At 49.4% G+C, this 21,764-nt stretch overlaps 1 protein-coding gene and 1 long non-coding RNA gene across 11 annotated transcripts in view; both read left to right on the forward strand.

The window, feature by feature from the left end:
- The window catches only part of ACSL6 (acyl-CoA synthetase long chain family member 6), a 58,044-nt gene that overhangs the window by 18,230 nt on the left and 18,050 nt on the right, over positions 1-21,764 (forward strand). For 7 of the 10 annotated variants that reach the window (XM_075164543.1, XM_075164544.1, XM_075164536.1 and 4 more), the window contains exons 2-9: positions 9,589-9,809; positions 11,005-11,119; positions 13,838-13,902; positions 14,309-14,410; positions 14,542-14,641; positions 14,911-15,089; positions 15,621-15,653; positions 16,647-16,698. In XM_075164543.1, the coding sequence (XP_075020644.1) occupies positions 9,589-9,809; positions 11,005-11,119; positions 13,838-13,902; positions 14,309-14,410; positions 14,542-14,641; positions 14,911-15,089; positions 15,621-15,653; positions 16,647-16,698 (867 nt within the window). Of the gene's footprint in view, positions 1-9,320; positions 9,448-9,588; positions 9,810-11,004; positions 11,120-13,837; positions 13,903-14,308; positions 14,411-14,541; positions 14,642-14,910; positions 15,090-15,620; positions 15,654-16,646; positions 16,699-21,764 lie in introns of those variants that run through there. The other 3 variants (XM_075164539.1, XM_075164538.1, XM_075164537.1) reach the window with 3 other exon arrangements.
- Positions 16,705-20,347, forward strand: LOC142088813 (uncharacterized). Its single transcript, XR_012676016.1, has 2 exons — positions 16,705-17,743; positions 18,716-20,347. It is a non-coding gene; the product is annotated as an uncharacterized LOC142088813 (long non-coding RNA).

A 21,764-nucleotide genomic window follows, 5' to 3' on the forward strand; every position in this document is an offset into this window, starting at 1 on the left:
GCAGCGGAGAGCAGGAGGGAGCGGAGGCCAGTGCGGCTCCTCTGGGTTGCTTGGAGATTCCCATCCTTTGTCTGCGCCTTGCCTTTGGCGTTGGGGTGGCGAGGGGGCTGGAGGGGGCTGGCGGGTCAGCGGGACCCTGCGCCCAGCGCTGGGATCTGCCACCAGCTCGGTCCCCGGGAGCCGCAGCAGAGCGTGGTGCCGTGGTCGCGCCGAGGAGGAGCCCGTGCTGTTCACACACCAGGTACTTGGTGAGAAGGAGTTTTTTCAGGAACGCAGAGCAGGAGTGTGAGATGTCTCTGCAATAATGCTAGTGGCACAAGTGTTAATCATCAGTCACCCAGAGCAAGAGGAAATTTTTACATATATATATATGTGCACACACAAGCATGTACATCCACATATGCAGATATATAATTTTATGTGTGTATATATAATGGTACCAAATCCTTTGGCAGCCTTGTCTCTGAGACAATTTTCTGTACCAAGCATTTTTCTGCCTGCCTCTCCTAAAAGATAGTCTCGCTTACATCACTGGGCCAAATTTATACCACGGCCCCAACCACATGCTGAAGCGGTCCCTTTCATTTGTCCCTGTCCTCTCCTCGCTCCATGCAGTAACCAGAGGTCACGCGAAAGCACTGCTGGCTTCCTCGCCGTGAACTTTATTTGCCTTATTCCTCTCCAGCAGATCAAAGAGGCTTGACCCGGCTGTAAAGCCTTTTTCCATGGCAGGTAACTCTGCCTTGCTGACCGGGGAGGGACAGCGCTGGGGGGGTGAGCGGGGAGGCAGTGGCACGGGGACGGTCCCCGACGGCCTCGCCACAGCCCCACGTCTGCTTCCTGCTCCCCAGACACCCAGTTTGGGGTGCACCGAGCCCCTGGCTGGCTCCGCCGGCACAAAAGCAATTCGAGCTAAAGAGGCTTATGTACCATTGAAACCTCGTTCTTTAATAGTCTTGTTGGCAAACGGCCAGTTTAACAGATTGGATGGGTCTGATTCCCAAAGGAAGGGGAGAAGGACATTTTTCATTAGTAAAAATAAAATATAAAAATTATAACCTGCTTTTATTACATTTCTTGCTCATTGGGTGTTTCTCCAGTGCCCGCTCCCTGGAGAAATGCCACAGCCTCGCAGGCGTTGTGTGACTTTCCTCCCTTGTTCGTTATCCATGCAAATAGATGTTCGAGAGCAAATGTGTTCTGCATCCATCACCTCTCACACCTTCTTATGTGGTCTGAGTCCTGGCATAATAATCCAAAAAAAGCAATTTTATCTCTAAAATGGTTCCTTTTTCTTTTTTTTTTTTTCTTCCCAATTATGACTCACTGAGTTATAGTGGAACCATAGTCAGTGAGGACTAATGCCTTTGCTTTGATTCTTAAATTAAATATAAAATTATTATTTGACCCTGCGAAGAATTGTGTCATCTAAGTACAACACAGTAATTGTGGTTTATATATTGTTGCACTTGAGTCAATTATTTCACTCACAGTGGGTAAAATAAAGCATCTGCAAGAGTTAAATTAAAAAAAAAAAAAAATTTAAAAATTAAAATTAATCATCTGGTCTGGTTTAGGCGGGTAGGGGGCATTTTTTTAATGGAAAACACAGTTTTGATGAAAATATACTGTCCCAAAAATCAAAGCAGTGATACATCACATGGAAGCTGTGGGAGCTTGCTTCAGCGTGATCTGTCTGAAGGGGAAGAGACATTAAATGGGGAAAAGGGCTATAGTGAAACATGTCCCTTTAGAGGAGCAAAAGGAGGTAAAGTTGAAGAAAGTTTTAAATACTATTAGCCTCAGCTTGGCTGATAATCCCAGTAATTGCTGAATCCCAAGTAGTTACAGCTGATTAGTCCTTGCAGGGTACGGAGGGTCCTTGTATCCACATCTAAGTAAGCCTGAGATGGGTCAGGGCTGCGGGGTCGCTGGTGGCCGGGCCCTCGGAGGGATGCAGGCCAGGTAACGATGTATTTCGGAGCACTGTTGGGGCGGCGTGTTTACACCACAATTACATGCGTAGGCCAGGAAGCGGATAGCAGTCCTGCAAAAGTATCTGAGCCGAGTATCACTTGTCTTCTGCTTTGTTTCGGGGCTGTTTACTGGATTTCTGCACGTTGATTCTTTCATAGTTTCAGATACTTTTGGTGCTTATATTTTCCCCTTTATGTTTATCACCCCCTTTACTCTTTCTCAAGCAGTTTGTAGGACTCACAGGTTGTCTGGCTTCTTGTCTCACGGCAGCGCAACTCTTCTGTAAGGTTTTCAGTAGCTATCTCTAATAATCAGCAAGTATTGATAAGTATGGCATTTCCTCTCTGTATTTAACACTGTTCAGCTGGCTTTGTGCCTGCTTTAAAGGGTGGCATTACCATTTCCATCAACACTATAGTGTAAAACTGTTAAAACCTAAGTTGACCTAATCTCAAACTAGCTGAAAATAGAAAGGTGGCCAAGTGCCCTGAGCTTCCCAAATTTTCTCCTCTTTATTTAAAGCGAATGAGAAAAAATCTGCAGGTTTGGAATAAACTTCAGCATTTGTGGCTGAAGCGCAACAAAGGCCGGACTTTTTTGTGGTTGGAGATATCATTAGATCACTTGTTCTCATAAAATCTTTTGCATCTCTGTCTATGCAAGCGTGAGACCAGCCTGCTGCAGAACGGCTGCTGTCCCCCCCCCTCGGCTGAGCCCGACCGCAACCCAGACGGGCCTTAGGCTGGGAGCTGAAGGTTCATCCAACTCCTCATCTTCCGTGCCCATACAAGCAAAATTTGCGGAGGTGCATGGCAGAGGCTGGCTTGGCATCGTCTCTGGTTTTAATTACAGCAGTGATTAGGAATTCATAGCCTGTGGTCTCCCAAGAGCTGCTGCCCTGGCCAAGTTGGAGAAAGTCAGTGCTATGTACCTGAGCCGCATTTAATGGCAGCGGCTCCTCCCAGGATTGCTGTCCCACGGCACGCTCGCATGGAGCTTGGAAAAAGGAGGGGGAAAAAGAAAAAAAAGAATTGTACCCTGCAAGAAATACAGAAAATCCCCAGCTGCCCTCCACCTGCAGGGTTACAGCAGCCTCTGCGCGCATGTTTTCAGAAACACGTTCATCGTTGCAATAGCTTTAAATTAGCAAATGGGTTCCAGTGATGCGGTCCGACTGATACCTGCCAGTTTTATGTGTCCCTGTGAATTCTGATGCTCTGTTACCCTCTGTAATTGGAGACTCTCGCATAGTGACATAGTCACAAGATGATTTGGATCCTCATCTCAAGGTCACCTGAACCTTGTGTACAGAGTACTGCCAGCGTGTTTTTCTTCTGCAGAGGAAGGTGAGGGAGAACAGTCCAAACTTTGCTGGGTGCTTCCTCGTACAAATCTTCTGTCACTGACCCTGTTTCAGGAAAGCAACTACAAATCTCGGAGTCTGGAGTCTGGGGAGCTGAATGTGAGAAAACAGAGCTTTAAGAGTTCAAAAAGCTCATACTGTTTCCCTTGAGTGAAATCCCTCTAAATCTGCCTCTCTGGATTGAGATGTTTTAGATCCTGTAAATTGTGTTTCCTCAGTGAAATGAGTGAGCAGCCGGTGCCGTAGCCAAGGACACGGATCTGTGGCGAGCACCGGCTGACGGGGATATTCCTCTCGCTGCCGCTCGCACGGAGAGAAGCTGTGGGTCTGCGGGCTCTGAGCCGTCGGGTGTCCGCTGGCTGCGTTCTGTGGGTCCCAGCTGCAAATAGTTAATTCTCTCAGACAGACTGAAAAGCTGCTTATTTGATTTTGATTTAGTGCTACAAAGTCAAATGTAAATAGGGATAGTAATTAGACGTTTTGCCCAGTTTCCAACATAAAATGAATCACCCGCCTCTTCCCTACCCCGCTGTGAATGCATGGTGGGCAGGAAGATAAAGGCATCTCAAAAGGAATTCTCCTTCCCAAGCAGGCGCCCGGGCGCTGACGTAATGGTAGGAAGGATGTGATTGCACGGCTGCACAGGACGGGTAAAATTTTAATTGCATTATGCTTACACCAGTAGTTTGAGGCTGTTCCCACACTGGTTTATGTCACTAAAACTCCATTGACTGCTCTGGAGTTACAGAATCACTTCCAGCAGAAAAAGATCAAAACCGAATCGCACAATAGTGCCATTTGTAACTAAACAAAAAAAAAAAGCGTTATCCCTGTGGTGACTGCCTGTTCAGAAAGGCTGGTCGGTGATTCAAAGCCCAGTGCCACTGCTAGCTACCCAAAGGCTGGCTGCAGAAGCCCTGTTCACCCCAAGCCCTGGGCGTGGGGGGTCTCAGGGGTGCCATCCAGCTCGGGCAGCCCCAGGCTCTCGCCCGTGGCTGTTCCCCCCTCGCCACCAACCAGCACTTCTGCCTTTCTCAAAACTGCTTTCTTCGGTCCCCTCCTTGCATATTTGTTTCTCTTTTCTCTGCCATGGCAATACTTTAGAAATCCAGTGGTAATGTGAAGTCCCGTTTGGAATAAATGGAAATGTCAGGGTTTCCACGTGCATGGATGCTGTGCTCCACTCGCTCGCTTGTGCCCAGGGCCGCTTGCTCGTGGGGAGCCCGCACCAGCGTGTCCAGAGAAGGGCAACGAAGCTGGTGAAGGGCCTGGAGCACAAGTCTGATGGGGAGCGGCTGAGGGAACTGGGGGTGTTTAGCCTGGAGAAGAGGAGGCTGAGGGGAGACCTCATCGCGCTCTACAACTACCTGAAAGGAGGTTGTAGCGAGGTGGGTGTTGGTCTCTTCTGCCAAGTAACAAGCGATAGGACGAGAGGAAATGGCCTCAAGTTGCGTCAAGGGAGGTTTAGATTGGACATTAGGAGAAATTTCTTTACTGAAAGAGTGGTCAGGCCTTGGAACAGGCTGCCCAGGGAAGTGGTGGAGTCCCCATCCCTGGAAGTATTTAAAAGACGTGTAGATGAGGCGCTTAGGGACATGGTGTAGTGGGCATGGTGGGGTTGGGTTGACAGTTGGACTCGATGATCTTAGAGGTCTTTTCCAACCCTAATGATTCTATGATTCTACAGGTAACAGAAATGGGGCAAAACTGCTGGAGAAGGGGTGCGGAGGGCGTCCTGCCGCTGCTCCCGAGACCGAGGTGATGGCGGCGGCTGCTCGCGGTGCGCTCTGGGGTGTGATGCTGCCTTGCTGATGGATAACCCAGCCCAACCGTGCTGGCTCTTTTTTATTATTATTATTATTTATTATCCTGATCACATGAGAAATATATTCACAGAGAGCGCGTGACTGCGAGGCGCTCACCTGCTCAGCTTGACTTGCCGGAGCAGGCTGTGATCCCAGCAGCCCCGAGCCCTGTTTCCGCAGACGAGGGAGAAACAGCCTCCCCTGGGGTAGGAGGGTGCCGGGGCGTTTCTCCTCTGTCTGGACCGTGCTGCTCCTCCCGCCTGGGCCCCTTTCCTGGCCGCCTTCCCAAGGCAGGTTTGCTGCCCCGAGCAGATCAAGTACGGGCTCATCAGGAGTCACTTTAGGATGCAAAAATCAAGATTAACTGTTGCAAAAGCCAAGCTGGATGAGCTTTGTAGTGCAAAAATCAAATGTGATCAGAAACGGGGGTCAGTGACTGAAGTTGCAGGGCTCAGGTTGAATAAGAGGATTCAAAAGTGCTGGGAACTTCCCTGGACTGGGTAAGTTCACTCTTGAGAACAGGATCTTGTTCTTAATGGATAGTTTAGTCTTCATTGAACTTAGATTATTAAGTGAAAGTGGGAAAACATAAGCAGAGGAGTTTGTGAACCTTCTCCTTACTGCTAGCACTTCTACTTAGCTCTCCCAGGGATGCCAGCACACTTGTCACTGCATTTGGGCAGAAAACTAAATAGATTTCTGGTTCCAAGTGTATTTTCTGACATTCTTTGCCATTACTGACATCTCCATCACTATGGCATCCTCTGAGATGCCCTCCAGTATACTTAAAACGAGTCACTAACAAGAAGTACTTACATATTTTTATATTTAATCGCAAAGGATCTAAGAGATTCCTGCGACCATGACATCTGCAAGGATTTTAAGTTCACCGTGGAAATGGGCCAGCAGCTTCCCTTGAGCAGGGAAAAGTGAATTTCTGTCTTCCAGTCATACTCATTTGTTTAATCAAGCTGATGTGGTTATGAATGAAGGATTCAGGCACCTGCCCCAGGGATATGATCTGCTGCACGACAAAAACTCCAGGTCGGTGGGAAATAATGTCCCAAGTAGGAATTTAGCAGAAGGCAGCAGAATGTGGCACAAGTGGTCAGAAATAATAAATGTACCACAAGCATTTGGTTGAGATAAATGTTCTGATTTTTCCTCTGGGGGCGGATGGAATGAGTGCAATGTAAGTAGTTTCCCTGTAGGTCTTGTGTAACTTTGGCTGCTGCAGCATGTTCTACCTCGCTGCAGAGGCAGATGCTGCTAACTGCCCCCTGCTTGTGGCACTCGATGGTCCGCGGTGTCCCTGCCGCCACCCCAGGAAGGGGAATGTGTTCCGCGCAAATCCAAGAAGCACTGTGCCCATCACTTTGCTCAAGCCAAATACCTCCCAGCAATTGTAGGCGATTCTTAATTCTGTCTTAAAGCATCGTATCTTTTTGGCAGATTAAAAGTGCACTTTTGATGTCTCTAGGGCAAATTTTTTAAAATCCAGGTCCTGACATAAATGACACCTGACACATGGCAGAGGGATGCAAAGTTAGTCAAGGTGTAATCACACTTTCTTCATTATCTGCATTGTAACAGAAATAGTTTTATTCCCGTATTGTATAGGGTCTGGCTTCCAGCACTTATTCTTTTTATTGCAACCCTGACCCTTGCGATCCTGTTGTCGGTGCTGCCAACTCCAGATGTCCATGGGTGCCCTGTACCTGGACAGATGTGCGTAAAGGCCAGGCCCTGGTGCTCCCCAGGCGATACCGCAGAAGCCGGGCAGAAGCCCGTGGCATCCTCCCCGTGGCAGCGCTGCCGCTGCTTCGCTGTTCCCACGAGCACCATCCCAGCTTTCAGCTTGGCTGCACAGGTGGATACAAAACGCCGCTCACAGGCTGATGTCGAGGGAGTTATTCTCAAGATTTCAATGGAACCAGCAACCGTGGCAAATTAGGCGGGTACCTTTGGTGGGACAGGCTGTGTTTCTAGGAGCAGACAGTTCTAAGTGCGGAAATGTTTGTGCACAAACAGCTAATTCATCAGTAAATGAATAGCTCCCTCACTGAGCTCTCCCACTTTTTGTAGCTTGCTAGTAAAAGTGTGTTTGGCAAGCTACTTTTCATAGTCTGATGTGGAGAAATATTGAGGGGAGAAATCAGCACTCCGTCTCAGTTCATCCTAACATCATTGCAGCCATGTAGTCAATATTTTATCAGACGTGGAGATTTCTGGAAAGGTGCTCAAAGCTCATGAGAAAATAACCCCGGGGGTGGGTATTGCCCAGTAACATCCTCTGGATGCTGTTTCATTTGCTGTAATCAGTGCAACCGTTCTTGGAGGGGCTGGTTGTGGTCCCAGGGGGTTTGCACAGTCGGGAACTCTTGGGGGAGCAGAGGTGGCTGCGCTATGCTGGGCTGGCACCGGGGGCAGCATCTGGCCCAAGGGATGGCTGGGCCAGAGCCCACCGGAGGGAGATGGTCAACGTGGGCTCTGTGTCACTGCCACCGCTCCCTGCTGGCCCCCTCCCCACGTTGTAGCCCGACAACGGGTGAAGTTAATTGTTCGCTGTGGTTTTTTTTGCTCGTGCAAATTTTAAAACCTTCTCCAGAGCCTTGTGCAAGGGGTGTCCCCCTGTTTGCAGGCTGGCCCGCGCCGGCCTCCAGAGCTCGCTCGGCACAAATATGGGAAAAGGCTGCGAGAGGGTAGTCCTGACCTTCAGCGTAACCAGACACTGTTCCCAGGAGGAAAAAAGCTGGTTAGTGTTAAGGTCAGTGGTGCCATTGTGCGGGAAGTCCTGGCCCCCCCGTGGGAGTGAAGCCCCTCCATTAATCACTCGGTAGCTCCGCAGGGTGGAGCGAGGCCAGAGGGCGAGAGGAAAGGGGCTGCCTGGGCTCCTGCGGCAGAAAAGCTTTTTCTTTAAGATTTTGACTGCTGGTAAAGTAAAAAAATAGCGCTGTGGGGCTTAACAGGAAACCTTAACTGTCTGGATCTCCTCCTCTGCAGCATCTGTTTGGCTTGTCCCTCCCAGGGCTGGCAGTTATTGGAGACTCCCTGGCAGGGACTTGATACTGGGCCGTTGCTGTAAATAGGAGTTATTTAAAATGCTTCTTGTGTACTCAACACCCAAACACAAGTCCCCTGAGGACAGCCTCACCTCGCACCCCAGGAGCAGCGAGCCGGGTGCCTGGCTCCTCTCTCCCGTGGCTGTTTCTGCAGAGGAGAAAAGTGAGGCAACCTGCAGCGGCTGTGTTTGGAAAGATGCCCGCTCCGCTGCTTGCCCTCTGCTTTCCCAGCGCGTAGCTCCCACTCCGTGAGTCCGGCACAAGCCAGACCATATGGCAGAGAGCCGCCCTCCCTGCGCCCACAGCACAGCGATGCCGGCAGGTATAAAGGGAAGGAGTTGGGGATGGCCGAGTGTTACCATCCTGTGCCACAAAACTTGTCCCCTTGCCTGTCTCCTCCATGCCCAGCCCTCCTTACAGACAAGGAGAAAAGGTTTCCTCTTTGCTTTTAGTTTCAGCGCTGTCAGAGCAGGAGCTGGCAGCAGGGGCCGGGGGTCCCCAGCAGCCCCACTGTGTCCGAGGAGCCGAGGCTCCAGCCCTTCTCTTCTCGTGCCAGGACTGCACCCTGGGGGACTGCCCGTTGGGGAATGCCCTGGCATTTCTCCCTCCCGGGAGCCACCCATCTCCCCCACGGAGCACCCAGAGGCGTCGGGTCTGGCGCGGCTGCAGGGTGGGGACCCGCGGTGGCGTGCTCTCAGCCTGATACCCCGGCACTCCCTTATTCCCACTCTGCAGTCGCTTCTTGTTTCTTCCAGGAAACATTGAAGTGATGGAATGAAACTTTCCTTGGCTTGAATCACCTATCATTTACCCTGATGTAAATCATAAGGAACTCGAAGTTGAGAATGTAAAGCTGGCATAAAGGCAGAAAGTGGTGTTTCAGAGCGCGTTTTGCACACAGAGACACGCTGGCTTTGCCCTGCTCCATGTGAGCCGAGGGCTTGTGACTGGAGCTGCCCGACCCTGCCGGGGGCTGCGGCCACCACGCAGCCCCTGTCCTGCTCAGGGAGGGCAGAGCAAGCTCCTGGCAGCCCGGAGGGTACAGTCGTAGCTGGATCCCAGAGCTTGTCACAGCATCTGTCTGCTACAGATAACTGCAGCTGCATCGCCCAATGTACATCTGTACTCAATTGTCCTTTAGGAGTGAGCTGTCTGCTCCTGCTCACCCTTCTAGGGACGTTTCCTCCTTTCTCGTATGTCTTCCGTAGCTGCTGTTCTTCTCAAGTTAGGGTGGTTGTTGGTAGGCAGCCCCGCGGGTCAGCAGAGCAGTCTGTTTGCAATGGCTGACAAGGGAGAGCGCGTTCTCCCCTTCCCTGCCACACAGAGACCCGCGCTGCCCGTCCCGCGGCGTGACCTGACCGCGTCCTTCTGGCTCTTGCAGAGTTTGCCGTTTCGCTCGTGGAGAAGATGCAGGCTCAAGAAATCCTGCGGAGCCTGCGGCTCCCCGAGTTCGATGACCTCAGCCAGTTTTTCCGCAACCTGCCGGCCACGGCGCTGGTGGGCATCGGTGCCTTCGCGGCCGTCGTCGCCTACTGGTTTGCCAGCCGGCCCAGGGCCGTGAAGCCGCCCTGCGACCTGCGGATGCAGTCGGAGGAAGTCGAGGTGAGCCAGGGACACGCCGGACGGAGAGGCTGGGTTTCACACGGGGTTTGCGTGCATGGAAATGACCGCGGGGGATGCCAGGAGGTGCTTTTGTTCGTTTTGAGGGTTCCCCAAAAATCAGTCGTGTAATGCGCTATGCCAGGGATCACTTCACTCCTTAATTCACCGTTTTCTGTAAACTGGAAAACTAAAATACAGCCCATTAATTTATTCTCTTAGATGTTCAGTAACGTTTTGGTCTTAGCTTTGCTTAACCATCCATGACTGAAAATTGCAGGAGCTGCTGTTGCATGGGAGAAAGCACTGAAAGGCAACAGCTGATAAGATCAAATCAGCTGGCACTTCTTGTGCATGCCCATTACCGAGTGCTGCTGCAAACTTTGTAACAATAAGAAAAAGTAGACCCGAATCCATGCTTAGAGGCTGAGGAGTTATTAATTTTCCTGCTTGCAAAAGGTTTTAAAGTTTAATGACGCTGCTCCATTTTAAAGAGCAGAAATATTTCTGAAAATTGTTTCCACTTAAATTAATATCTGAAAGTGTGATGAGAATTTAAAGCCTTTTGTGATGTCCCCTGTAAAACCTTATTGTCTTTAATTCCAACAACTTCTTAAATGGTGGGAGGAATTTACATTTTCCGAGACAGTTCTCCCCCGTGAGAAGACTTTCTTCTGGCTCACAGCGCAGTCCCGGTTCGGTCACTCTCGCCCTGCCTGCCTCCCCTTGCCCACTCCTAAAACACCCCTGAGCCCACGCACTGGGGTCTGGAGTCTGGCCTCTGCTTTAGTCTGTCCTTGGTGTGGGTCTAGATGTCCTCGAGAAGGTGCACGTGGTGCCAGTCCTGGGGACCTGTGGAGCCCAGAGCAGCCGCTCCCCCCAGGATGTCCCCACTCCGTTAATTGCAGATTTATAATTCCTCCTCAGATCTCCTTGGGAAATATCAACCATCTCCTGGTGGCAACGAGTCGGGTCAAGTGCTCCTCTCTGGGCAGGTGGTTCTCCATCTTACTGGGGTGCTGAGGTGGACATCGCACCTCTCGTCCCTTTGGGAGTTGGGGCAGGAACATGGTGGCGGCCGGAGAGGTCTCTCCGGCAGTTGGGGAGCGTGCTGCTTTATGGTTCGGGGTTTCCCCATCTCCCGCCCGTCAGGCGGTGCTGACGGCTGTGTCACATCGTGTCACGTCGTGTCGCACAGGGCCTGGACGGGGCGCGCCGGTCGGTGATCGGGGACAGCCCGCAGCTGCTGACGCACTACTACGACGACGCCAGGACCATGTACGAGGTCTTCAGGAGGGGATTCAGCATCTCCGGTGAGAGCACGGTGACGAGGAGGCCTGGGAGCAGAGGTGGGGAGGGGTGGAGGACCAGGTGATGTAGAGGCCCAAATGGTGTGGGAGGCTGAAAGGCTTAGGGAAGCTCAGAGAGTGTAGAGGCTGAAGGAGCACAGGAGACCATAAAAGCGTGGGAGGCCCAAATGGTGTAGAGGTCCATTTGGGCTCAAAGGCCAAAGGAGTGTGGGAATGTGGGAAGCCACAAAGTTGTAGAAGTCAAGAGAGTGAGAGGCTGAAAGAATGGGGGAGGCACAAATAGTGGAGAGGCTGAAAAAGTGTAGGAGGCACAGAGCGCAGAAGCAAAAAGAACGTGGGAAGCTGAAGGAGTTACGATTGCTGAAGGAGAGAGGGAGGCTGAAACAGTATGGGAGGCCAAAAAAGTGCAGAGGCCCAGAGAGCGTAGAGCCTAAGAGAGTGTGGGAGGCCCAAAAACTGTAAATGACTATTAGGTGTGGGAAGCCAAAAGAGTTTAGAGGCCAAAAAGGTGTGGGAGGACCAAGAAGAGTGAGAGGACCCACGACTGTTGAGGCCCAAAAGGTGTGGAAGGCCCGACAAGAGTAGAGGTCGAAAAGGTGTAGGAGGCCACATGAGTGTTGAGGCCCAACAAGCGGGAGGCTGAAAAGGTGTGGGAGGCCGATGAGGTGCAGAGGATGAAAAAGGTTTTGGGAGGCCGACAAAAGGAGCAGGAGGCCGACAACGTGTAGAGGCTGAAAAAGGTGTTGGGAGGCTGACGAGGTGTAGAGGCTGATAAAGGTGAGGAAGCTGATGAGTTGTAGTGGCTCAGGCCAAAAAGCTGTAGAGGCCGACGAGGTTTGGGAGGCCAACGAGGTGTAGAGGCTGAAAAAATGTGTTAGAAGCCAGTGAGGTGTGGGAAGCTGATAAAGGCATGGGAGGCAAAAGAGGTATGGGAGGCCCATTGAGAGTTTAAAGGCCCAAGGAGTATAGAGTCCCCCAACTTGTAGGAGGGCCAAGGACTGTAGCGGCCCAGAGAGTGTGAGGCCGAAAAGATATGAGAGGTCAAAAGAGTGTATGAGGCCAAAATATTGTGGGAGGATGAAAAGGGGTGGGAGGCCCATTGAGGGTGTGGGAGGATGAAAATGTATGGGTGGCTGAAGAAGTGAAAAGGTCCAAAAAGTGTGGGAATCCACAAAAGCGTGGAGGGTCAAATGAGTGTAGCGACCCAAAGAGTGGGGTGTGAGAGGGAGAAAGTGATTGAGAGGACCCCAGAGTGGGAGGCCCAACTGGTGTGAGGGGCCCAGCAAGTGGGCATCTCAGAGAATGGGGGGCCCAAAGAGTTGGAGGCCAACAGAGTGGAAAAAAAAATGAAGGGAGACCCGGAGATGGAGGCCCAGAGAGTGGGAGGCTTGAGGGGCAGAGGCCAGGAGAGAGGGAGATCCAGAGAGTGGGAGGTCCAAGGAGTGGAGGCCAAGGAAGGAGGAGGCCCAGCGAGGGGCAGGGCGGGTCCTGCAGCCTGTGCTGCCCGTGGTGGCGCGGGCACCGCTTTTGGAGCGTGGGGGTTATAATTAAAATTAGGGTTATCGTTTGCAACGTGCATTATTTTGCCCTTAACGCCATTGAATTTTACTGTGCAGTCTCTTAGTACCACGAGATCTTTTTGATGCCACTGGCAGACAGCTTAACGTCCTGAATTTTGCAGCGTCGGCAAAGCTCATCGTACATTATTCATTTCCAGAACATTTATGAATACATTAAACGTGACTGATCCCGGCATAGAACTGTGGAACCCAACAGAGCTCTTCCTCCGCTGCAAACGCTGATACTTATTTCTGCTTGTTGCTGCCTTTTCATCAGTAACTCGTCCAACTTACCTTTTATTGCACAACAGGGCAGGGTAAGGGACTCGGCCAAAAGCTCTTAGAAAAGCTGTGTGTGGTGTATCAGTCCATCGCCCTTACCCCACGATCGATGGTACCATCAAAGAGCTCTCACACACTTGTGAGACATCGTTTCCCACTCCAAAAAGCCACGATGACTCTACCCTGCCATATCATAACTATTTCTGTGTCCACTGCTTACGACGTCCCGCCTTGTTGGATACACCAATTTCATTGTCAGATTATTATTTTTGATACCACCAAAAGCCTCAGTGGAATTGCAAATATTCCACCCCACAGGACAGAGGTAAATAAATAACTCAATAGGCGTATGGAGGGATGGATCTTGTGCAGGTAAGTACAGTTAGCACATTAATTAAACTTCTCAAATATTCCTCCTGTCGTGTAGCGCTGTGTATTGTCCTACCCTCCTCCAGAGTAGGCCGTGCTAAAAATAGCAGTTTTCACTTTGAAGTGCTTAAATCAAAAGGCAGCGAAAGCGGTGGGAGCCGGTGTTTGGGATGAGAGCCCTCATCAGACGCTAATGCTCGCGCTGCCGTGGGAGAAGTGTCTTTTAATGAGGCTGTTTGGGGGCAAACTGCTGCTGTCCCCTCTGCAGCTCAGGGAGGAGGATTGATGCGGCTGTTTGGGAGATCCCAGCAGCCCGTCTCCCATTAACGCCACTCCTGTGTTTAATTTGGTCGGGCTTGCTGTGAGCTCTGCCCCAGGAGCAAGAGCCGACCCCGATAACAACGGATTTACTGCTTGAGGGCTCTGCTGCATCCCCACGGCGCGGTACTGGGCAGCGCGTTAACTCCTGGCACTGCCCCCGTAACTTCTCATCTCCGCTTGTGTCTTCCAGGAAACGGCCCCTGCCTGGGGTTCCGGAAGCCCAAGCAGCCCTACCAGTGGCTGTCCTACAAGGAGGTGAGCTGGAAATGAGAGTCCTCTCCCCCAGCCTCTCACCCTGCCCGGCAGAAGAAGGGTCTCGAGGCGCCCGTCGGTAACACGCACGCGCTAGACCAGGAGGTTGTGAACGCGCCGTGTTTCCCCAGCCGGGCACATCTCAGCTTTGTTACAGGCGTGTTGGCTTTTAGGGACCGGTTCAACGCCGTTAGCCTGCTCCTGCCAGCGGCACTGACACGCTCAAAGCCGTGGGGCATTGCCAACCGGAGGTCAGCTGCTAGTCAGCTACTAATGGCTTGTGATAACGTAAAAAATTGATAGCAAATACAATAATTTGAGAGCCTCCCTCTAAAAGCTAAGTCTTTGCTTAGTTTGGTATGGCTTATATTTCTCTCTTTTATGTATTTTTTTTCTCTCCAAATTCCAGGTGGCTGAAAGAGCAGAAGCTTTGGGTTCAGGGCTTCTTCAGCAGGGCTGCAAGGCATCCACGAAGCAGTTCATTGGGGTCTTTGCTCAAAACCGTCCAGAGGTGAGATTTTAAGTTCAACTTCACGCTGTATTAATAATGTTCCTGACTTGTGAGCTTGCTTTATGCTTGAAGCTTGTTCTCAAGTGTGTTAAATCTGCTTCTCACCTTCATGCTTTGATGTCCTCCTGCAGTGGATCATTTCTGAGCTGGCTTGCTACACCTACTCCATGGTGGTGGTTCCCCTCTATGACACCTTAGGTCCTGGAGCCATTCGTTACATCGTCAACACAGGTAAAACCAAAATTAATGTAATTTTCTCAGCAGTTTTGTTGCTCAGAATGGTTCATTTTCTTCTGCTTTCCAAAAGATGGGTGGTTTTACTCATTGAGTGTCTTGAAGTCACTTAGAGAGGTTTCTGGGGAGCTGTGTGTGTCCCCCTGTTGGGTCAGGGCTGCCTCTGCTGCATTTCCCACCTGCCCGGTCCTGCACAGCTGTGGATGGGGCTGCTCTGACAGTGGGAATTACTCCAGGGCCACCTTGTTTGGCTGCTTTTCTTCCAGCTGACATTTCCACAGTCATTTGTGACAAACCTGAAAAAGCCAGAATACTCCTTGACCACGTGGAGAGGAGAGAAACACCAGGTCTGAACTCCATCATCCTGATGGACCCGTTTGAGAAAGAGCTGATGGAGAGAGGGAGTCGCTGTGGGGTTCGCATCCAGACCATGCAGGAAGTGGAGGTAAGTTTGCTCTCCCTCTCTTTTTACTATATTTTGTAGTTTCTGTAAAAAGACAGTAAAATATGCAGGGACTTGTGAACTGCGTGGCAGGTTCAGTGTCTGGAGAGCACAAAAGAGCAGCTTGTGGCTGTTAATATTGATGCATGGCTCAGTGCAGTTGCCTCTTAAGTGTTATTCCTTGTTGGTAGGAGCCAACATTTCAATCCTTCCTGCTCAAATAAGATATAGCTGCTAAGCCTGGAAAGGAGGGTTGCTGTTGGAGACACTGTGCTCCTACATGTGAGCCTACAGCCTTACACTTTCATGAAGCAGCCTGGATCCAGCTCAATCCACCCAAGCACTACTTGAAATCCAAGGATGACATTGCAGTTGATGCAAGAAACTTGGGATAGAAAAGATGACCTAAGGGTTAGCCACAAATTTTTCTGCTCTAGCTCACACTCTCCCTTAGTGGTTTGCAGATCATTAGCAAGTGGGTTACACCACAGGAATTAAAGTGGAAATAATTTTTGTTACTTTAATCTCTTTCAGGACTGTGGCCTTGAGAGTCGACATGTGCCTGTGGTGAGTGTTGGCATGCTGCTTTTCCCTCTTACAGTTGCAGCTGATTGTGTTACATTTATTTCACTGACAAAAGAAGGAAGGGTTTGCTCTGGGCAGAAGGAAGCGAGCGTGTGTTCGGGGGCAGTGCCCCGTGACCCTCTCCACGTGGGAGGCAGTGCAGGAGCCCGGGGCCAGTCGATACCATCCACTGCAGACCTGCAGTATTTGCTTCATACCCTCTGCCTGGGACACTTATCTGAGATAGTTCATCCTTGCTGAACATGTTAACGGGACAGTAATTAAATGCCATTGTTACGCCAGACCAATTCTGCTACCTTACCCAGGCGGCACCGGGGGAATGTGTATGCACCCTTGGCTTGCCGGTGGGGTTTCTGTAGCTCAGAAACACTACTTGGCAGTATTTCTCTGGGATATTTTTGGAAAACTGCATTGATATCTTTCACCGGCTGCTCATCCTTGTGCAAAACTTTCAAAAGCAGCCTCTGATTTTCAGGCCGCTTATTTATTCATTCGTGACCCAAAATAGCACACACATGCAGTGGTGCTGAGAATACAGAGATGCTACTGGAAATGAGAGCGATCAACAGCTTCAGAAAGTTGTCCCCTCTTGTGGATAACCACACGTTTCCAGAATTTATCTGGAAATCAGTAAATTACCTCAAGTTTTCCCACACACCTACGGGTATAGATGGTGTCTTTGAAAATACTAACTGCAAGACAAATATTCCATCAAAGTCGTCTTACACTAAAGCATGCCCTTAATGCAGCTGGAACAAAACATAAGGGAGGAATAGAGTCTGCATCAGCTGAAGAAACCTGATAAAGAGAGTTTTATGATGGTCTTTTATATTTGCCAAGGGGAATGAAAGCTTTTTATGGCAGAGCTGAAATATAATTGATTTGATCTTTAAGTTTATACAATGACAACAGTCTATTATTGACCCTTCTGCCTTTGATTGATGTGATTTTCTTATTCTCCTTGTGTATTTCTAGCCTCCTCGACCAGAAGATCTATCAATTGTCTGTTTCACTAGTGGCACTACAGGTAAAAGAAGAGGCATTTTAATCTCAAAATGTTAGAAGAGATTATAAAATTAATTAGTAATACCACCAATATGTGCAAACTTGCTGTTATACTGATATGGCAATGATATTTCTATGCATTTTGAATATTTAAGAATATATATGTGTATACATTTCTGTAGATTGCAAATTAAAAATAATGATATATTTATTTTTCACTTGAATTCCCTGACATACATTTTGGCAGTACGATTTTCCAGTTGTCTGGAAATCTGCCCATGTTTCTGCTTCCCATTTTGCAGTGTAGTTGTGAAGCGCTTGATTGATTAGTATTTAAACATGCAAATGTTTTTTAAAAAAAAAAAAAAGAAAAAAAAAAAAAGAAATGCAGGTCCACAGCTTTCCATTCTCTGTATCCTAAGCACACCAATGTCCCCAGCCCCCCCAACGTCCTCAGCACCTCTGTCTCCTCTGCAGCGTGCCCCAGCTTGCTTGTGTGTTGCCCACGTCCTGGGGTTGGCCCTGGGGCACCACGTGCTGGGACGAGCCTGGGCAGCCCACGCTGCCGGTACTCACGTGCCTTCTTCTTGGAGAGGAGCAGCATCATTCTCCTGCCTGTTCTTAGTAGACACAGAGCTTTCTCCTCTCTCCAGACCCTGGTTTTCATACAGCTTGCTGGAATTTCCTACTCCTGAGAACTCAACCTCCGTAACATCTACCAAAAAGCTATTCAGGCCGACAGCGCAGATGCACAAGGCATGATTGCTTGGGAAACTGCTTTTACACTTACCTGCAGGGAAGGACCATGCTCCAGGGACTGCTGGAGCAGCTCTTCCAGGTTCACCTGTGCTCTCAGGATTGCCTAATGCTTGGTCCTACCCCAAAGCATCCTCGATTTGGTCTCCACTCATTTAGGCAAGCAGAAGATGCCGCTTGACACCAAGCCCTCCGAGAAGGGAGTTGCTTGCGCTGCTCAGCCTGCAGAGTGCAAAGCCTGCAGAGTAGGCTGAGCAAGAAGGGATATCTTCATCTTCCACCTCCTGGAGAAGACTTGTACTGCAGATCAGGTAGGCAACTGCTTTATCAACTCCAAGTACAAACTCAGAATGTATTAAAAGGCTTTAGTTTTTTTTACCTTTGTGCATCATTCTTAGTTTTGAGATCTGTGCACTTCAGAGTACCCAAGGCAGTGCACGGTGTGAAAGGAGCCTGTGACTCTGCTCTGTTTCAGCAGTGGGAATTCCTAAAAGGAAAAGATTGAACCCAGTGCAGGATACGGACGTCACAGCCGTGTACGCTGTGAGCACCAGCTGAGCCAGTGCAAAGTGGCCGGGCACAAATGGGAATTGTAGGAAACCAAAGGAGCCATGCCTATCGATATGGTGCAGCACAATTTGTTTGTGCAGGTTTTAAAGTGCAGAGCAATTATTTTTTCACATTTTTGTTGATATTTTTATTTCTAAATAAGAAATTCTGAATAGAGAAGGGTTTTTTGATTTTCTTTTTTTATTTGCAAATGCAGTCATAGGCCAGTTTCTGACTTTCTGCTTTTTTTAGGAACATGTCTGAAGTTACAGAAATAGGACAACCAGGGAGCTCATTTGCTTTCTCCCACCCAAACCAGACATTTTAAATTCTGCGGGTTATCTGCAAACTAAACTCTCATAGAGCAGTGCTTTGTGAACCACCAGCCCATCCTCTGCTGCCGCAGGACCTCGCACATCACTTTCTGGCTTTTCCAGGGGTTGCATCAACACTCTGGTCTGTTTTCAACGTTATGGTTTCATGTAAAAGGCCTGGCTTGTGTATAGCCCATGTCAGGATATTTTTAATGACCAGATTTAGAATTTTCTTCCAATGGCTATGTTCTCAAGCCTTTTTCAATTCTGAAGGGCTCCAAATATTTTTGTATGGTGTGAAACGAATTTTCGCTATAGAGTTTGTAACCTGGAAATTGTAGAATTGGAAACAATTTTAGCTGTTTATAAAAAAAAAAAAAAAAACAGAAGTGGACTTTAATGTGTGTTTTTCTTTGACAGGATCAGATGTCTAAATGCCTCCACGGGCTGAAGGGAGAGACTGAGATTGCTGATCACAAGACCAACTTTTATTTTGCATCAAGAAATCATCAGCACTCATAAACGGGCCAAAGGCACGCAGATGTCCCCAAACCATCAGGATACCATTTTTCATGCTGGCTACTCCAGAGAAGCAAACTGTCATTTCCTCAAGGATCCACCTGTAATCAGTTGGATAAAAATTACTTCCCAGCGGTTTCTCACAGCCTGCATGTGCGCAGCCCTGACTCCCGGAGGCTCCCGGGGTGAGGAAAGCGCTTATATCCCAAAATGCTGACGGATCACACCACCGAGTTAGTGCTGGAGCTGCTACTTGAAAGACCCATTTAGCGACATGGAAAAGGTTCTTCTGTTGCTTATGAGAACTTTCAAACCAGCTTGGCACTGAGATAAGGAGAAATGGCCATACCCGGGCTATTAACTGACCGGCATCGCTGCACCCATTTCTGTAACAGGACACTCACAAGGTGTCCTGTTACGAGGAATTTCAAACGTGAGAGCAGTGTTACATATCTGGCACTGATTTTTTTTTAAACAGAAAAGCAGTTATCACTGCTAACCTTTTTCTCTTGAAGTGGTAATTCTGGGAAAGGGCTCGTAGCAAGGGGCACCTGTTTTCTGGGTTACCTCTTAAACCAGAAGAACTAAAGAAGGTCAAAATTTACAGGTATCTCCCAGCCCAAAAAGCTCCAGCTCCCCTGTGGCAGCATGGTTTGTTCTGGATTTCTCCTGAAGAAGGTTGTCCTGGCTCTAACGCTGCTGCTCTGCTTTGACACCGTTAACACCGCAGCCTGTCCGGGACGCTGAACCTGCTGCGGGCAGGACGTGGGGGAAGGAGGCAGGACGTTCACACCGCTTCCAGGCATGTCATGGTGATTTGAGCAGAGGTACTGAATTTGCATTAAAAAAAAAAGTCAGAGGTGGAGTAAGTAAGTGAGTCTGAGGTCTCAAAGCATCTGAGTAATCTTCCAAAAAAGTCTGAAGAGCTGTGTCAAGGTGCAGGAGCCAGATCTGCTGCTGGTATAGCCAGGGGGTGCAGTTTTGAATTTCCAAACCAGTACTGAGCACGTCCTTTCCACCGGCGTGTGACCTGCGGGGCTGCCGACGCGGAGAAACTTGTGCAACGCTGCGGGAGTACGGCTACTTGTAGAAGCGCAGGGGCTGAGCACGCATATTTGGCTAGACACAACTAAAATAACACGAGCAATTTCTGGGTCGTTGGCACGTATTTACAACTGACATGGGTTCACGGAATTTTCTTGAGGTCTGGATCCACGTGTGCACCCGGCTGTGAAAATAAGCGCCTCGAAACAAAACCTGCCTGGCTGAGCTGGTGCCTGCAAGCCTGTCTGTACAGCACGTTAGGACAGGAGCAGTTGTGGTTGGCAAAGACGTCTGCCCTAGCTGCACCTCTGAGCTTCGGAGGGGGACGAATGTAAGCGAGACCAAAATAGCTCCTGTACACTGTGTTCATCTGAAGGTATTTGGGACTGAATTACTCAAAGGCACTTGGAACGCCAAATACGGATTTTCAGTAAAATACCTTGTGTTAAAATGTCCTGCTTTGGTGCAATAAATGTGTGCAATAATTACTACTTTTGTTTGGGCTTTTATTTAGGTATTTGAGAGGCTGGGTAGAAGCGGTGTCAGTGAAGGTGGCAGGGCACAGGGCTCGGCACCGCGGCTGCTGGGGCAGGGCCTGAGCCGGGCTGTGCCACGGGGGTGCATGTCCACACCGAAGGGCTGCCAGCGACGCAGCCTGCAAACTGCTCTGAAACTGGGAGGATTAAGCATATTTTCCTGTGCTGAAACTGATTCACAAAACACCATTCCTCCTTCTTAATCTGAGGAAGCCAGAATGAAATTGTGGCTAATTTAGAATTTTTTGAGGCTGTTGCATTCATCATTAACTGTAACAGCGTTGGAAAGCTCCTGGGGGCATCCCTGTGCCCGCCGTGCCGGGGCCACGCAGGGCACCTGCAGGTAAAGCTCCTCCGATCTGCTTCCGCACGGCGTAGCAGGAGCTACGCTGCAGTGGTGTGATCGAATTAAAACAATCTGCTTAAAAACACGCTGGAGAGAGAGGCTGGCTCTGTAATCTTTATTCGAGCTGAGCTACACCTTCTTTTTGGAAATAAACCCTTTGAGGGTGATGGGAAGGGACAGTGCTGTGGCAGGAGGACATGCAGAGTCCCGCGTGCCAGCGCCGCGGGCAGAGCGTTTCGGATGCTTTGTATGCCCGGAGGTTTCAGCTTGTGCATTTGCTGTTTAACAAACCCTGCATTTTGGCGTACGAAGAGATACGAAATGCAAAAGATGTATTATGGTGCGAAGGGGGATTCTCAGCTCAGAAGAGAAAAGAGGGTGAAAAAACAAATACCGACGGCGTGGAGCTCCGGCGCGGGCGGGCGGTGAAACGCTGCAGGCGCGGTGCCAGGCACTGGGGTGATGCGCTGAGGCTTTGCCAGCTCCCTGTCCCTGTCTCCAGGACACTTCTGCTCTGCTGCTGACAATATTAATGACTTCCCTTGATTGCAGTCTCAGAGGGTCGTCTTGTAGCCTAATTTTTACCATGTATTACCTGTTTTCTGCATTGTTCAGGTCATCCAGTGCTCTGGCTAAGTAAGAGCTTAACAGCCTTTTAAATGGGGTTGGCTGGTGTTCAAGATCATTCTTAATCAAAATCTGTATGAAATAAATCCCACCTGGAGAGGCTGGGAACAGGCAGCCAGGTCTGATGGCCGTGCTCACCAAGCAGCTCCATCTGAGTACTCTCATAAATTGCAGTTGCGCTATTTCTGGTAGAAACTGTTGTTCAGAGTCTCCGATAGCAATATTCATGTTATACACGTGTCATTTCATTAAATTTTGAGGATTGCAATGTGTTTTTGGTGCATGTTACTGCACAGAATGACTGCAAAAATTACATAAGTTTTAAAATTCAAAAAGAGAACTTAATATTTTAAACTATTACCTGTTTTGGTTTTTGTTAAGCTTTTGGAAATTACCT

This window comes from Calonectris borealis, chromosome 15 (genome assembly GCF_964195595.1).
Source record: "Calonectris borealis chromosome 15, bCalBor7.hap1.2, whole genome shotgun sequence".
NCBI classification, from domain to species: domain Eukaryota; kingdom Metazoa; phylum Chordata; class Aves; order Procellariiformes; family Procellariidae; genus Calonectris; species Calonectris borealis.